Source organism: Ranitomeya variabilis, chromosome 2 (genome assembly GCF_051348905.1).
Source record: "Ranitomeya variabilis isolate aRanVar5 chromosome 2, aRanVar5.hap1, whole genome shotgun sequence".
In the NCBI taxonomy this organism is placed as follows: Eukaryota; Metazoa; Chordata; class Amphibia; order Anura; family Dendrobatidae; genus Ranitomeya; species Ranitomeya variabilis.
The window spans coordinates 142,621,102-142,634,651 of record NC_135233.1 but is presented as its reverse complement, the minus strand read 5'-3'; the positions used below and the strand labels follow the sequence as shown (position 1 = coordinate 142,634,651).

Sequence of the window (13,550 nt, the reverse complement as noted above, 5' to 3'; positions counted from 1 at the left end):
CATCTTAAAATGTAATACTTCTATACAGCAATGAAAAAAAAAACAAATACATACAGATAAAAAACAATTGAAAACATGTACAAAACCAATGTGCCACAATAAAATTAACAGTCTAGGCTCAAGTGTTGAGACAATAGACTCCTCCACATGAAATGTCAATAATTATCCAAGAAAGGGACACCTGAACATGTGACAATCAAATGCAGGGATACAAAGAACAATAATGGAAAAAATAGCTCAGCAACGGATATTACATGAACAGTACCAATAATAAAGATGTGAATTAACCCCTTCATGACCCAGCCTATTTTGGCCTTAATGACCTTGCCGTTTTTTGCAATTCTGACCAGTGTCCCTTTATGAGGTAATAACTCAGGAACGCTTCAACGGATCCTAGCGATTCTGAGATTGTTTTTTCGTGACATATTGAGCTTCATGTTAGTGGTAAATTTAGGTCGATAATTTCTGAGTTTATTTGTGAAAAAAACGGATATTTCGCGAAAATTTTGAAAATTTCGCAATTTTCACATTTTATTCTGTTAAACCAGAGAGTTATGTGACACAAAATAGTTAATAAATAACGTTTCCCACATGTCTACTTTACATCAGCACAATTTTGGAAACAAATTTTTTTTTTGCTAGGAAGTTATAAGGGTTAAAATTTGACCAGTGATTTCCCATTTTTACAACAAAATTTACAAAACCATTTTTTTTAGGGACCACCTCACATTTGAAGTCAGTTTGAGGGTTCTATATGGCTGAAAATACCCAAAAGTGACATCATTCTAAAAACTGCACCCCTCAAGGTGCTCAAAACCACATTCAAGAAGTTTATTAACCCTTCAGGTGTTTCACAGCAGCAGAAGCAACATGGAAGGAAAAAATGAACATTTAACTTTTTAGTCACAAAAATGATCTTTTAGCAACAATTTTTTTATTTTCCCAAGGGTAAAAGGAGAAACTGGACCACGAACGATGTTGTCCAATTTGTCCTGAGTACGCTGATACCTCATATGTGGGGGTAAACCAATTTTTGGGCATACGGCAGGGCTTGGAAGGAAAGGAGCGCCATTTGACTTTTTGAATGAAAAATTGGCTCCAATCTTTAGCGGACACCATGTCGCGTTTGGAGAGCCCCCGTGTGCCTAAACATTGGATCTCCCCCACAAGTGACCCCATTTTGGAAACTAGACCCCCCAAGGAACTTATCTAGAAGCATAGTGAGCACTTTAAACCCCCAGGTGCTTCACAAATTGATCCGTAAAAATGAAACAGTACTTTTTTTTCACAAAAAAATTATTTTAGCCTCAATTTTTTCATTTTCACATGGGCAACAGGATAAAATGGATCATAAAATTTGTTGGACAATTTCTCCTGAGTACACTGATACCTCACATGTGGGGGTAAACCACTGTTTGGGCACATGGCAAGGCTCGGAAGGGAAGGAGCGCCATTTGACTTTTTGAATGAAAAATTATCTCCATCGCTAGCAGAGACCATGTCACGTTTGGAGAGCCCCTGTGTGCCTAAACATTGGAGCGCTCCCACAAGTGACCCCATTTTGGAAACTAGACCCCCCAAGGAACTTATCTAGAAGCATAGTGAGCACTTTAAACTCTCAGGTGCTTCACAAATTGATCCGTAAAAATGAAAAAGTACTTTTTTTTCACACAAAATTTCTTTTAGCCTCAATTTTTTCATTTTCACATGGGCAACAGGATAAAATGGATCCTAAAATTTGTTGGGCAATTTCTGCTGAGTATGTTGATACCTCATATGTGGGGGTAAACCACTGTTTGGGTGCACGACAAGGCTTGGAAGGGGAGGCGTGCCATTTGACTTTTTGAATGGAAAATTAGCTCCAATCGTTAGCGGACACCATGTCGCGTTTGGAGAGCCCCTGTGTGCCTAAACATTGGAGCTCCCCTACAAGTGACCCCATTTTGGAAACTAGACCCCCCAAGGAACTTATCTAGATGCATAGTGAGCACTTATAACCCCCAGGTGCTTCACAGAAGTTTATAACGCAGAGCCGTGAAAATAAAAAATAATTTTTCTTTCCTCAAAAATTATTTTTAGCCCAGGATTTTTTAATTTTCCAAGGGTAATAGGAGAAATTGGACCCCAAATGTTGTTGTCCAGTTTGTCCTGAGTACGATGATACCCCATATGTGGGGGTAAACCACTGTTTGGGCACACGGCAGGGCTCGGAAGGGAAGGCACGCCATTTGGCTTTTTGAATGGAAAATTAGCTCCAATCATTAGCGGACACCATGTCACGTTTGGAGAGCCCCTGTGTGCCTAAACATTGGAGCTCCCGCACAAGTGACCCCATTTTGGAAACTAGACCTCCCAAGGAACTAATCTAGATGTGTGGTGAGCACTTTGAACCCCCAAGTGCTTCGCAGAAGTTTATAACGCAGAGCCGTGAAAATAATAAATGTGTTTTCTTTCCTCAAAAATATTTTTTTAGCCCAGAATTTTTTATTTTTGCAAGGGTAACAGGAGAAATTGGACCCCAAAAGTTGTTGTCCAGTTTCTCCTGAGTACGCTGATACCCCATATGTGGGGGTAAACCACTGTTTGGGCACATGCCGGGGCTCGGAAGGGAAGTAGTGACGTTTTGGAATGCAGACTTTGATGGAATGGTCTGCGGGCGTCACGTTGCATTTGCAGAGCCCCTGATGTGCCTAAACAGTAGAAACACCCCACAAGTGACCCCATTTTGGAAACTAGACCCCCCAAGGAACTTATCTAGATGTGTGATGAGCACGTTGAACCCCCAAGTGCTTCACAGAAGTTTACAACGCAGAGCCGTGAAAATAAAAAATCATTTTTCTTTCCTCAAAAAAGATGTTTTAGCAAGCAATTTTTTATTTTCACAAGGGTAACAGGAGAAATTGGGCCCCAATGTTTGTTGCCCAGTTTGTTGTGAGTACAGTGATACCCCATATGTGGGGGTAAACCACTGTTTGGGTGCACGTCAGGGCTTGGAAGGGAAGTAGTGACATTTGAAATGCAGACTTTGATGGAATGGTCTGCGGGCGTCACGTTGCATTTGCAGAGCCCCTGATGTGCCTAAACAGTAGAAACACCCCACAAGTGACCCCATTTTGGAAACTAGACCCCCCAAGGAACTTATCTAGATGTGTGATGAGCACGTTCAACCCCCAAGTGCTTCACAGAAGTTTACAACGCAGAGCCGTGAAAATAAAAAATCATTTTTCTTTCCTCAAAAAAGATGTTTTAGCAAGCAATTTTTTATTTTCACAAGGGTAACAGGAGAAATTGGGCCCCAATGTTTGTTGCCCAGTTTGTTGTGAGTACAGTGATACCCCATATGTGGGGGTAAACCACTGTTTGGGTGCACGTCAGGGCTCGGAAGGGAAGTAGTGACATTTGAAATGCAGACTTTGATGGAATGGTCTGCGGGCGTCACATTGCATTTGCAGAGCCCCTGATGTGCCTAAACAGTAGAAACACCCCACAAGTGACCCCATTTTGGAAACTAGACCCCCCAAGGAAATTATCTAGATGTGTGATGAGCACGTTGAACCCCCAAGTGCTTCACAGAAGTTTACAACGCAGAGCCGTGAAAATAAAAAATCATTTTTCTTTCCTCAAAAAAGATGTTTTAGCAAGCAATTTTTTATTTTCACAAGGGTAACAGGAGAAATTGGGCCCCAATGTTTGTTGCCCAGTTTGTTGTGAGTACAGTGATACCCCATATGTGGGGGTAAACCACTGTTTGGGTGCACTTCAGGGCTCGGAAGGGAAGTAGTGACATTTGAAATGCAGACTTTGATGGAATGGTCTGCGGGCGTCACGTTGCATTTGCAGAGCCCCTGATGTGCCTAAACAGTAGAAACACCCCACAAGTGACCCCATTTTGGAAACTAGACCCCCCAAGGAACTTATCTAGATGTGTGATGAGCACGTTCAACCCCCAAGTGCTTCACAGAAGTTTACAACGCAGAGCCGTGAAAATAAAAAATCATTTTTCTTTCCTCAAAAAAGATGTTTTAGCAAGCAATTTTTTATTTTCACAAGGGTAACAGGAGAAATTGGGCCCCAATGTTTGTTGCCCAGTTTGTTGTGAGTACAGTGATACCCCATATGTGGGGGTAAACCACTGTTTGGGTGCACGTCAGGGCTCGGAAGGGAAGTAGTGACATTTGAAATGCAGACTTTGATGGAATGGTCTGCGGGCGTCACATTGCATTTGCAGAGCCCCTGATGTGCCTAAACAGTAGAAACACCCCACAAGTGACCCCATTTTGGAAACTAGACCCCCCAAGGAACTTATCTAGATGTGTGATGAGCACGTTCAACCCCCAAGTGCTTCACAGAAGTTTACAACGCAGAGCCGTGAAAATAAAAAATCATTCTTCTTTCCTCAAAAATTATGTCTTAGCAAGTAATTTTTTATTTTTGCAAGGGTAACAGGAGAAATTGGACCCTAACAGTTGTTGCCCAGTTTGTCCTGAGTACGCTGGTACCCCAAATGTGGGGGTAAACCACTGTTTGGGCACACGTCTGGGCTTGGAAGGGAGGGAGCACCATTTGACTTTTTGAATGCAAGATTGGCTGGAATCAATGGTGGCGCCATGTTGCGTTTGGAGACCCCTGATGTGCCTAAACAGTGGAAACCCCTCATTTCTAACTTCAAGACTAACCCCAACACACCCCTAATCCTAATCCCAACTGTAGCCATAACCCTAATCCCAACCCTAACCCCAACACACCCCTAACCACAACCCTAACCCCAACACACCCGTAACCCTAATTCCAACCCTAATCCTAACCCTAATCCCAACCCTAACCCTAATCCCAACCCTAACCACAACTGTAACCCCAACACACCCCTAACCCTATCCGTAACCCTAACCACAAGCCTAATCTTAACCCTATTTCCAACCCTAGCCCTAATTCCAACCCTAACCCTAAGGGTATGTGCCCACGTAGCGGATTCGTGTGAGATTTTTCCACACGACTTTTGAAAAATCTGCAAGTAAAAGGCACTGCGTTTTACCTGCGGATTTACAGCAGATTTCCAGTCTTTTTTTGTGCGGATTTCACCTGCGGATTCCTATTGAGGAACAGGTGTAAAACGCTGCGGAATCCGCACAAAGAATTGACATGCTGTGGAAAATACAACGCAGCGTTTCTGCACGGAATTTTCCGCACCATGGGCACAGCGGATTTGGTTTTCCAAAGGTGTACACGGTACTGTAAACCTGATGGAAAACTGCTACGAATTTGCAGCGGCCAATCCGCTGCGGATCCGCGGCCAATCCGCTGCGGATCCGCTGCCAATCCGCTGCGGATCCGCGGCCAATCCGCTGCGGATCCGCGGCCAATCCGCTGCGGATCCGCGGCCAATCTGCTGTGGATCCGCGGCCAATCCGCTGCGGATCCGCATCCAATCCGCTGCGGATCCGCGGCCAATCCGTTGCGGATCCGCGGCCAATCCGCTGCGGATCCGCAGCCAAATCCGCACATGCCATAACCCTACCCCTAACCCTAACCCTACCCCTAACCCTAACCCTACCCGTAACCCTAACCCTAGTTCTAACCCTAACCCTAGTTCTAACCCTAACCCTAGTTCTAACCCTAACCCTAGTGGAAAAAAATATATATATATTTTCTTTATTTTATTATTATCCCTATCTATGGGGGTGATAAAGGGGGGGGTTTATTTATAATTTTTTTTATTTTGATCGCTGTGGTAGAACCTACCACAGCGATCAAAATGTACTTGAATGGAATCTGCCGGCGGGCGTACTGAGCATGCGCCCGCCATTTTGGAAGATGGCGGCGCCCAGTGAGGAGACGGCCGGACACCAGGAGGATCGGTAAGTATGAAGGGGTGGTGGGGGGGTGGATTGGAGCACAGGGGGGGTGATCGGACCACAGGGGGGAGCGGACAGCAGGACGGGGGAGCGGGCAGGAGCACGGGGCAGCGCAGCACAGGACGGAGGGGACCGGACCCCATAACGGAGGACTGGGGGGGCGATCGGTGGGGTGGGGGGGTTCACATCAGTATTTCCAGCCATGGCCGATGATATTGCAGCATCGGCCATGGCTGGATTGTAATATTTCACCTGTTTTTTAGGTGAAATATTACAAATCGCTCTGATTGGCAGTTTCACTTTCAACAGCCAATCAGAGCGATCGTAGCCACGGGGGGGTGTAGCCACCCTCCCTGGGCTGAAGCACCACTCCCCCTGTCTCTGCAGATCGGGTGAGATTGGAGTTAACCCTTTCACCCGATCTGCAGGAGCGCGATCATTCCATGACGCATACGCTGCGTCATAGGTCGCATTGGCACCGACTTTCATGATGCAGCGTATGCGTCAAAGGTCGTGAAGGGGTTAACAGATTAAATAAAAACCAATCCAGGGGAGAAGGATAAAGAAAGTAAAGGTACCTTCACACTAAACGATATCGCTAGCGATCCGTGACGTTGCAGCGTCCTGGATAGCGATATTGTTTAGTTTGACACGCAGCAGCGATCAGGATCCTGCTGTGATATCGCTCGTCGTTGAACAAAGTTCAGAACTTTATTTGGTCGTCAGACCGGCGTGTATCGTCGTGTTTGACACCAAAAGCAACGATACCAGCGATGTTTTACACTGGTACATACTCACCTTCGCGTCCCCCGGCGTCCGCTTCCCACACTGACTGAGCGCCGTAAAGTGAAAGTGAAAGTACAGCACAGCGGTGACGTCACCGCTCTGCTGTTAAGGCCGGCGCTCAGTCAGTGCAGGAAGCGGACGCCGGGGGACGCGAATGTAAGTATGTACTGTTTGTTTTTTTTACATTTTACGCTGGTAACCAGGGTAAACATCGGGTTACTAAGCGCGGCCCTGCGCTTAGTAACCCGATGTTTACCCTGGTTACCCAGGGACCTCGGCATCGTTGGTCGCTGGAGAGCGGTCTGTGTGACAGCTCTCCAGAGACCAAACAGCGACGCTGCAGCGATCGGCATCGTTGTCGCTATCGCTGCAGCGTCGCTTAATGTGAAGGTACCTTAAGTGATAGAATTCCCTATGAGGGACAAAAGAATCCCCATTCATATTGCCGAAATTCGGCTTCCCTGAGAAAGTTGGCATATTTGATACTTACCTAATTAGCACAATAATAAGACGCATCAGTATTAGAAAATGTAATAGTCTATGTTGAGATATCACTTAAGGTTAAACTAAAGCTTGAAAGGTGAATCTGATGTTAACATGTCCCCTTCTGATTCATGTCAGATATACAGTAGTGTTGGCATGGAGACTTTTTATGGATTCATTTGACCAAATGTAATAATTTTTCTATCCTCCTTGGGTTAAATAGCAGTCATGTAGGTATACAGTACTGTGCAAAATATTTAGGTGTGGAAAAAATGTTGCAAAATAATAATTTTTTAAAAATAAAATAGAAGAGTCAATGGTTTATTTAATCAATTAACAAATTGAAAAGTGAATGACCAGAAGAGAAATACATCAATTCTTCTAGGTGCACTTGAATACATTTTTTGAAGGAACTAGCCAAAAAGAGTGTTCCAAACATCTTGGAGAACTAGACTCAAACCTTTTGTTGATTCAGGCTTGTGTAAATCCTTCTGTCTCTTCATGTAATTCCAGACAGACTGAATAATATTGAAATCAGGGCTCTGTGGAGGCCATATCATCGTTTACAGGATTCCTTGTTCGTTTTTATGGTCAAAATGGCAGTGATATGACATTGGCAGTATGTTTGCGATCATTGTCCTAATGCAAAATAAATTTGGAGGCGATCACATGCCTCCTTTATGGTATTGTATGATGGATAAGTGTCTGCCTGGAAATGATGATATGACCCCCATAGAGCCCTGATCGCAACATCATCAAGACTATATGAAGAGATAGAAGGATTTGCGCAAGTCTACAGCCATAGAAGATCAGTGGTTACTTCTTCAAGATGTTTAGCACTACCTCTCTTCTGAGTTCCTTCAAAAACTGGGCAAGTGTAACTAGAAGAATTAATACTTTGATGCTGTTTTGAAGGTAAAAAGTGGTCACACCAAATATTGATTTTATTTAGATTTCTCTTTTGTTCATTTACTTTGCATTTTAGTTGATGAAGATAAACTAATAAAACGCTTATTTTTTAAAGCGTTTTTTATTTTGCAGCATTTTTTCCACATCTACCTAAAACTTTTGCAGAGCACTATATGTGGGATCATTCATGTATTTGATGATTGGAATCCACATATTGTTCATGACAGTTGCAGTGTAACAAATTCTCATTTTAATGCATATTGAAGTATTGTTTAATAATTTTTCAAGGCAGGTCTTCCTTAACTACTTCTGGACTGCCCATAGTGTACAAAAATCCAGTTTTTCTACACACTAATCTGCACTGACATTTTTAAACATCAATGCAGTCTAATCAAAGCATGTATAGCTTATTGATCTCTGTATATAGTGGTGGACAAGTGCTGTGTATACACATTAGGAAACACTTCCTCCTCCAGACCCAGTGAACATGTGATCAGAGAGCAGGAGCTGTTGGATCTTAGGAGACCCAGTCAGCTCTGCTATGCAGCCAGGAGGCTAAAATTCCCCTGTAACTGGGGCCAATATATCAGACCCAGTTACAGGGGAAATTAGCATAAAAATAATGTATTTATATTATGATGCTGAGTCACTTTTCATGGACAAGACATCGGTTGGGATAGTCATGTTGTCCGTGGTCAAAATCCAGGAGGGTACATCATAAACAAAGGGAAGAGACAATGGCCTAGTCAGGTAACGGTCTGAGGTCAAAATACCAGAAAGATAGCAGATCAGAACAAAGGGATTAAACAGATGGATGGTCACAACGAGGTCCAAGGTCAGGCAACGAAAGATCAACAAACAGAACACAAGGCACAGAAAGACAAGCCACATAGAGATGAATGAACGTCTGGCAATTCTGGCAAATGCCAGAATGGCCTGTCTGGTCATGGGCTGCCTTGTCTGCTATGTTGTTAACAGAATCGGTGTTCTCAAGACACCTACACTGTTAAGAGTTGTGACAGAACACAAAGTCGCTGACTCCGTCACTTACCCCAGCAGGCCACCGGTAACATTACAAATATTGGTCTTATAGTAAATCTTCCCTTCCTCCATCCAGGATAATATTAGTAATATATCCCATCTGGTGCTTGGGGACGTGGACAACATGGGCCTGTGTGATTTCAAATGCCAGGGCTGACTATCAGCCCCAGTCCATACCTGGACAGAGCTATGGGACTAACAGACCAGCTAAGTAGCCAGGAAATCACCATGGATAAAGAACACCTGGAGACAGCCAGTTTCCCAGTCTCAGATTGGATGGCCAAGCTGTCAATCAAAACACTAACAGCATAGCACACCCCTGCCCCCTGCACCAGATTGGAAACAGAGCTGTCAAGCAAAGTACTGACATATTCAGCATGCCCCTGCACCAGATTAGATGGCTTAGGCCGGGTTCACATTTGCATTCGGGGGCTTTGCGGAGGGCTGCGTACGTCCTCCATTAACCCCCACCTCATTTCGCATACTTTTGCATGCGTCCTGCATACCTATCTTTAACACTGGGTACGCAGGACATGCAGATGTGTCGTTTTGCCGCGCCTGCCGTCCGCACAAAATGCAACTTGTTGCGTTCCCATGCGGTCGGCGGGCACGTCAAAACAACGCATCCGCATACATCCGCATGTCCTGTGTACCCAATGTTAAAGATTGGTACCCAGGACGCATGCATCAGTGACTGGCTGCATCACAGACACACTGAGGGGTAAAATCGTGACAAATATGTTAAAATGCCACCCGAGGGTAATTTAAGACCTTATGGGGGCACAGTGTGTAAAATAAAGGTACCGTCACACTAAGCGACGCTGCAGCGATACAGACAACGATGCCGATTGCTGCAGCGTCGCTGTTTGGTCACTGGAGAGCTGTCACACAGACCGCTCTCCAGCGACCAACGATGCCGAGGTCCCTGGGTAACCAGGGTAAACATCGGGTTGCTAAGCGCAGGGCCGCGCTTAGTAACCCGATGTTTACCCTGGTTACCAGTGTAAAATGTAAAAAAACAAACACTACATACTCACCTTCGCGTCCCCCGGCGTCCGCTTCCTGCACTGACTGAGCGCCGGCCCTAACAGCAGAGCGATGACGTCACTGCTGTGCTGTACTTTCACCTACGGCCGGCGCTCAGTCAGTGCAGGAAGCGGACGGCGAGGGACGTGTGACAGACATCAGAGGGTGAGTATGTACTGTTTGTTTTTTTACATTTTACACTGGTAACCAGGGTAAACATCGGGTTACTAAGCGCGGCCCTGTGCTTAGTAACCCGATGTTTACCCTGGTTACCACTGTAAAACATTGCTGGTATCGTTGCTTTTGCTGTCAAACACAACGATACACGGCGATCTGACGACCAAATAAAGTTCTGAACTTTAATCAACGACCAGCGATATCTCAGCAGGATCCTGATCGCTGCTGCGTGTCAAACACAACGATATCGCTATCCAGGACGCTGCAACGTCACGGATTGCTAGCGATATCGTTTAGTGTGACGGTACCTTAAGTGAAAAAAAGTCAATAAGAAACCAAAATTAAATAAAAAAGAAGCATAAATAAATAAAACAAAAAAAACTTGAGGTATGACCAGTCCAAATCACTGTTTCTAGTCCTGCGCCCATCCATTTGCAGTATACAAAAATAATTTATGTGGACATGAGAATGCATTTTAAAATGGTTTAGTGGTCCTTTGTGGTTGTAAAAAAGAATAAAAAAATAAAATATGTAAAAAATAGATTCATGTTTTCCATGAGCTAATAAATATAAAAATTACATAAAAATTAAGCCCCATGTATTGCGAAAAGAAGGACAAATAGTATTTGAATTTCCAAACAAGACATGTTATAGAGTGCATGTGCGATAAGATGTGAAAAACTGCACAGTCAGGAAGGAAAGAAAATGACCTGGTCCTGAGCTGTTACCTGTTGGTAATAGTCCTAGTTTGGTTGCATTCATACAATCAGTATTTGGTCAGTATTTGTAAGTCAAAACCAGGTGTGCGTGAAAAATACAGAAGTGGTGACATGTTTCTCTTATACTTTTTCTCTGATTGTTCCACTTCTGATTTTGACTTATAAATACTGATGTGAAATACTGACAAAATACTGAATGTGTGAACATGGCCTTACAGTCAAAATACCAGAGTTGCTTCCTGAAAAAAGTCTATTCATATTCACACATCCATACGAGTACATATATTTTTAGAGATGTTTTGACCACAAATTGTCTTTGTCAAGCCAAAGTGCAAAAACTAGATAATATTACATCTGTACGGCTGGCTGTATCTGGTACTTCTGCTTACTCTCATTTACTTGTTGTCATCAATGTTTAAAATACTTTTTAATAAATATTTGATCTTCATTTCAGGGCAAGCAGTGCCAGCTGTGCCAGGCAGAGCACCAAATCAAGGTATGGCAGATATTCTACAACATTGAAACAAATATGTCCAAGTTACACTTATCAGTACATCAAAACTAATTACGTCATATTTTCTTAAAGTTGTCAGGTCTCCAACGACATATTCAAATAGCCGACAAATCCAAAGAAGTAATCCAGGTATGATATTTCTTATGACCATCCAGTGACTTGGCTGGACTGTAAAATCCTCCAAACAATGGGGTGCTTAGAAATGGCAGGTCGAAAAAACAATCTGTACTGTTGCTCATATTGAACAATTAGATTCCTGCCATCATATATCTAGTGAATGAAGGAAAATGAGAAGAACTTATTTGCTACGTTAATTATTCCACTGCAGTTGAATATTGTGCAAAGAAGCAGTTCTGGAGACACAACTGATTCTAGAAAACTGCTTTGTGAAACTGTCAACATTAGGCACATGGCATACGATATTATTTAAATGGGATTTCAGAACGTCCTGTTCAACACATGGAACATATTTCTCAATTCTGCCTGCAAAAAATTACAGCAGTAGCACAAAAATGTTTTATCCTAGTCTTCAAGGGGTTTTCTAAAGTTCCTAAATGGGTAAAATTGCAAAGTGCTTGTTAAAGAAAGCAACTTTGCAATTTACCTTTTACTAAAAATCCTCTTCATTCTCAAGAACAGAAGGATTATTGATGTTATATTGTGTAGCTCATGGACACACTGCAGTGTCGGTGAAGTCAATTACCTAGGAAGGAGAGTGCGGCACAAACAGACTCTATGCATTATAGCCTCCTCCCGCTGCTCTGAAGCTGGCTGAATCCATGCATCTGGCCAGCTCCACAATCCCTATGCTTCTATGCTGCAGAGGAAAAGCTGCCATTGATACCAGCCTTTGAGAGAGCAAAGTTTGGACCAGTGGCGCAACCATACCGCTGGTCTTAACCGTTAGTCTTCAGTAGCATACCGCACCTGGGAAAGCAGAATGCTGAGGGTCATGAGCGGTGAATTCCAGAAGGTTCATCTTGAGACAAGAGATGCAGTTTTTCATTTATCTTTAACTTCCTCAATGTTCTTTCCCAACAGGTGGCGCTACTGTTGATTCTAAAACTTGGGGCATTCACATTTATGACAGATGTATGTGTGTATTTTATTTTTAACAGGTGCCAGTAGAATTCAGCAGATTTTAGCTGAAAAAGGAATCCAAGCAAATCCCAGTAAGTTTACATTGTATTTCATTTCAATCTGTTGCATTATACAGTAAAATTCATTTAATCTAACATATGGTAATCCAGAAAATAGTCTGGGACTTGTTTCCAGCGCAGAATTGCAATATGATATAAAATGTGAAAACATCAGATACAAAACAGTACGAAGTTAGAAGTAATTCTTGCATTCCTAAAAGAATAAAGACAAACATTCTTCCAGCATTCAGTATGGTTCACTACTAGTGATGAGTGGGCGTGCTCCAATAAGGTGTTATCTGAGCATGCTTGTGTGCTAATAGAGTATCTTCGGCGTGCTCTATTACTATGTTTGAGTCCCCGCCGCTGCATGTCTCGTTGCTGTTTGACAGCCGCAATAGATGCAGGGATTGTCTATGCTTCCTTGACTTTATAAAATTGAAAATATCCTATAACATTTATCAAGTGCTGCTGATCCCAGAGGAAAAATATTTTATTCTATGTTGTATAATTGTATTTATAGGATTTTTTAGAGGATTGACAAAAATTAGGCTAGAAGAAATAAAAGGCATAAAATACCAAGGGAACCATTACATTACTTTACTTTACCATTACCCGTATGAATCCCCTGTGCCACTGCTTCAGTGAAACCTGCCAGTTTCTGTTTACATTCTTGCAGTGGTCACACACTGGCTATTTACACACGTGGTCAAAATTGCTGGTACCCCTCGTTTAATGACAGAAAAACCCACATTGGTCACAGAAATAACTTGAATCTGACAAAAGTAATGATGAACAAAAGATCTATGAAAATGAACAAATGAAAGTCAGACATTGCTTTTCAACCATGGTTCCACAGAATTTAAAAAAAATAAAACTCATGAAATAGGTCTGGACAGAAATT

General features: G+C 43.0%; 1 protein-coding gene across 1 annotated transcript in view; it reads left to right on the top strand.

Moving 5' to 3' along the window:
* The window catches only part of VIT (vitrin), a 317,697-nt gene that overhangs the window by 220,505 nt on the left and 83,642 nt on the right, over nt 1–13,550 (top strand). The window contains exons 9-11 of the mRNA XM_077283041.1: nt 11,448–11,489; nt 11,580–11,636; nt 12,626–12,679. Coding sequence (XP_077139156.1) covers nt 11,448–11,489; nt 11,580–11,636; nt 12,626–12,679 — 153 coding nt within the window. The remainder of the gene's footprint in view (nt 1–11,447; nt 11,490–11,579; nt 11,637–12,625; nt 12,680–13,550) is intronic.